Raw genomic sequence first — 3,751 nt, forward strand, 5'->3', positions numbered from 1 at the left:
CTTTAGTCACGTTATCTTGGCTTCTAAAGCTGGCTGAAATCCAGAGAATCGAAAAGTCATTCAAGAAACCTAAAATGACCTGCCTGCAAGAAGAGGAAGGACTTTCAGCTTAGGGCAATAATAATGAATAACATTTCCTGAATAATAATAATAATAATAGTAATAATAATTAGAAAGGATTGACTTTCAGAAATTTTTCTCAAGTCAAAGCTCCCGCTACTTTGGTTCCAACTTTTCTCTCTAATTGGAGAGGAGGAGCATCTCCCAGACAGCTGCCTGCCTCAGAGAAGCCAGTCTCCCTAATCCCCTCAGACCCAGGGGATGAGGCCCTGCTGAATCGCTGCTCTCTACTGGCTGGAGCCACACCTCCCTCCACCGCGGGGCGGGGCTACAATGTCCCCCCGGTTAGGGCCGCAGGCAGCTCCTCCCAGCCACCCACCCCACCAGTTCCCATCCTCCGACCCCCCTCCACCAACCCCTTCTTTCCACACTGCCCCCTGAGTTCAGGGAATTTCCCCAGCATCCCAAAGCCTGAGTTTCCTGCCAGTGGGGAGGGGTGAATGCAGATAAAAGGAGTGCAGAAGGCACCGGGAAACCAAAGTGCTCTGTATCCTCCAATCTCCGCGCCTTCACCCAACTCAGGAACCCACGACCTTTCACAGCGCTCTCTTGACAACTATGAGCCTCCAGTCCAGCCGCGCGGCCAGTGGTCTGGGTCCTTCGGGCTCCTTGTGCGCGCTGCTAGCGCTGCTGCTGCTGCTGACGCCACCGGGGACCCTCGTCAGCGGTGAGAGCGCCTGGCACTCGGGCACAGCGGCGCATCCCAGCCTTTGCGGGCCGCTGCGTTCCAGGAAACTCTTCCAGCAACCTGCCCTATAAAAATGTCTTTCTTTCTTCCCCAGCTGGTCCCGTCTCTGCTGTGCTGACAGAGCTGCGTTGCACTTGTTTACACTTTACGCCGAGAGTAAACCCCAAAATGATCGGTAAACTGCAGGTGTTCCCCGTAGGTCCGCAGTGCTCCAGGGTGGAAGTGATGTAAGTTCTCCTGTGTTGCTGTGTCCACTGTGACTTAGGCAAGTCCTCCAGCCTGGATCGTCAACCTTTGTGGCTCATGATTGCATGCTCTTTTTCTTTACTTCAGAGCCTTCCTGAAGAATGGAAAGCAAGTTTGTCTGGACCCGGAAGCCCCTTTTCTAAAGAAAAGCATCCAGAAAATATTGGACAGGTATTTGTCCCTTTGATCTTTGTGGTGTTTTAATATCTTCTCTGGAAAGCCTATACTTCACAATGTCCTTATTCTCTCTGTAGGATTTAGAGCATGCTTAGAATTATAAGGTTGTTAAGAAGAATAGGGAAACTTTTTTTTTCTGGAATGTTCTGGGGAGACCTTTATCACCAATCTTACATGCCTGAACAATGACACAGAGCTCATTACTGACATCTATTTTTTGTGGGCTCTTTGCTTTTACTGATTTTTTTCCCCACCAAACACTTTTGAAAACCGAATGTAGTAGACAGGAGTGTGGGAATTGGTTATACTAATATAACTCTTTTCTCAACAGTGGAAAACAAGAAAAACTGAGTAAGAGAAAGGACCATACATCGTAAAATTGCCCATTCTTCAGCGGAGCAGTTTTCTGGAGATCCCTGGACCCAGTGAGGATAAGAAGAAAGGGTTGGTTTTTTCCAACAGTCCGTTTTCTACATGGATTCCCTACTTTGAAGAGTGTGGGGAAAGCCTACGCTTGTCCCTGAAGTTTACAGCTCAGCCAATGAAGTGTTTAGCATAGTATTTCTGCTATTTACTGTTATTTTACCTGATAAGTTGTTGAACTCTTTGGCAACTGACCATATTGTAAGCGAAGAATCACGGGTTATTAGTTTTTCAATGAATATTGAATTGAAGATAACTATTGTATTTCTATCATATTCCCTAAAGTCATACTGAAAAGGCTGTAGATTTCATATGGAAATAATGTTTTATTAGTATGTGGCTGAGGAAGGTATCCTGTTGTCCTCACTCACTCTTTTCATAAAATAGGAAATATTTTAGCTCTGTTTCTTGGGGAATATGTTACTCTTTACCCTAGGATGCTATTTAAGTTGTATTGTATTCGAACGCTGAGTGTGTTATACCGTTATCTGTGCAGAATATATTTCCTTATTCAGAATTTCTAAAAATTTAAGTTCTGTAAGGGCTAACATATTCTCTTCCTGTAATTTTAGACATTTGATGTCTTCTTAGTATGGCATAATGTCATGATTTACTCATTAAACTTTGATTTTGTATGCTATTTATTCACTATAAGATGACTATAATTCTGGTCACTAAATGTACACTTTAGATAGATGAAGAAGCCCCAAAACAGGTAAATTCCTGATTGCTAATTTACATAGAAATGTATTCTCTTGGTTTAGTCTTCAAAAAATATATAGCATTGCTAAGATTTTTAGATGTCTATTGTGGATCTTTTAAAGGTTTTGACCATTTTTTTAAAATGAGGAATTAAACATGTATCACATTCAGTATATTAAAATTGCACTTTCATTTTTCACTGTATGTCACGTTGGTTTTTGGTAGTTGTACTGTCATTTGGAGAAACAATAAAAGATTTCTAAACCACTCATGTTGTTTCTCCTCCTTCTACTTTTACTATTTACCTTTAATTCTACATTATTCAAAATGCTACCTCTGCTCTTCTCTGGCTGGCAGAGAAGGCCCTCATTCCCCGATACCATTGCATTGGTTCAACTTTTCTCCATGCTCAGCCCCCTTCCAGTTACTCCTTCACAGCACCAATAGCCTCTGGGGTCATCAGAAAACACAAATAGGATAAGATTTCCCTATCTAAATTCTTAAATAACTCCCTGTTTCCTAGACATGAAATAAAAGTTGCTAAACACGATGAATGATGTTCTGTCTCATCTCACTCCTGATCATCAGTATTTCAACTTCCCTGTGCCTCACATTCACTATGGTCAGGCGTTCAGTTCCCTAACTGGGCATGTTCTTTCCCCAGGCTCATGACTTTGTATTTGCTAGGGCCTCTACCTGGAAAGCCCTTACGTTTTTCTGCATAGAAGAGGAGGCTTATTCATCCTTCAGAATTCAGTTCAAGCAATATCTCCTTCGTGAATTTTCCTTGGCATACTCAACAAAGCTTGTGGTTTGCATCTTGGTATTCTCATAGCATCTTCTAGACATCTGAATTATAACAAATATATTCCATTGCTTTTATTTGTTCATAGGTTTCTTCATCTAACTGTATCAGAGCTCTCCTAGAACATCAACCATATTTCATTCAACTCTGCATTCCAAATGTGTGGGGCATAGAATGACTTAATGAATTAATAAGTTATCCTGACCCTCAGGTTGTCAGATATTATACTAAAATCAATAATCTGGCTCATGGTAAATTTTGATTAAATTGTAATTTGTTTACCCTCTTTTCTCCTTCTTGTCGACAGGTAATCCAACAGGGCTTTAGCATGGGTAATCCACCCACCCCTCATTTTCACTTGGCTACCTCTCATGTTTCCTTCCTTTGGGGATAGTTTACCTATCATTTTCTTGAGGCAATCTTTATAACTCTTACTCCTCCCAGATTAAGATCCCTTTTCTATACTCTGATAGCACTCTGTACATTTTATTCATAACATTTTCTCATGAAGGTGACTTTAGAGTTTATAGAGAGTATATGCATGTGGTAATTTGTTTAGAGTCTGTCTATTCTAGCTTCACTGTAAGTTC

At 41.6% G+C, this 3,751-nt stretch overlaps 1 protein-coding gene across 1 annotated transcript; it reads left to right on the plus strand.

Moving 5' to 3' along the window:
* The first annotated feature begins 415 nt into the window (after positions 1-415).
* On the plus strand, positions 416-2,623 carry CXCL6 (C-X-C motif chemokine ligand 6). Its single transcript, XM_050790969.1, has 4 exons — positions 416-787; positions 903-1,035; positions 1,142-1,225; positions 1,563-2,623. Exons 1-4 carry the CDS (start codon positions 679-681, stop codon positions 1,606-1,608), a joined length of 372 nt encoding a protein of 123 aa, XP_050646926.1. The 5' UTR covers positions 416-678; the 3' UTR covers positions 1,609-2,623.
* The last annotated feature ends 1,128 nt before the right edge of the window (positions 2,624-3,751 follow it).

Source organism: Macaca thibetana, chromosome 5 (assembly GCF_024542745.1).
Source record: "Macaca thibetana thibetana isolate TM-01 chromosome 5, ASM2454274v1, whole genome shotgun sequence".
Taxonomy (NCBI): Eukaryota; Metazoa; Chordata; class Mammalia; order Primates; family Cercopithecidae; genus Macaca; species Macaca thibetana.

Bases quoted from the DNA above. Each gene is read 5' to 3' on its own strand.
- CXCL6 (XM_050790969.1), top strand. From the start codon at position 679: ATGAGCCTCCAGTCCAGCCGCGCGGCCAGTGGTCTGGGTCCTTCGGGC. The intron at 1,036-1,141 runs GTAAGTTCTCCT...TCTTTACTTCAG, and splicing joins TGCTCCAGGGTGGAAGTGAT to AGCCTTCCTGAAGAATGGAA. The intron at 1,226-1,562 runs GTATTTGTCCCT...TTTTCTCAACAG, and splicing joins ATCCAGAAAATATTGGACAG to TGGAAAACAAGAAAAACTGA.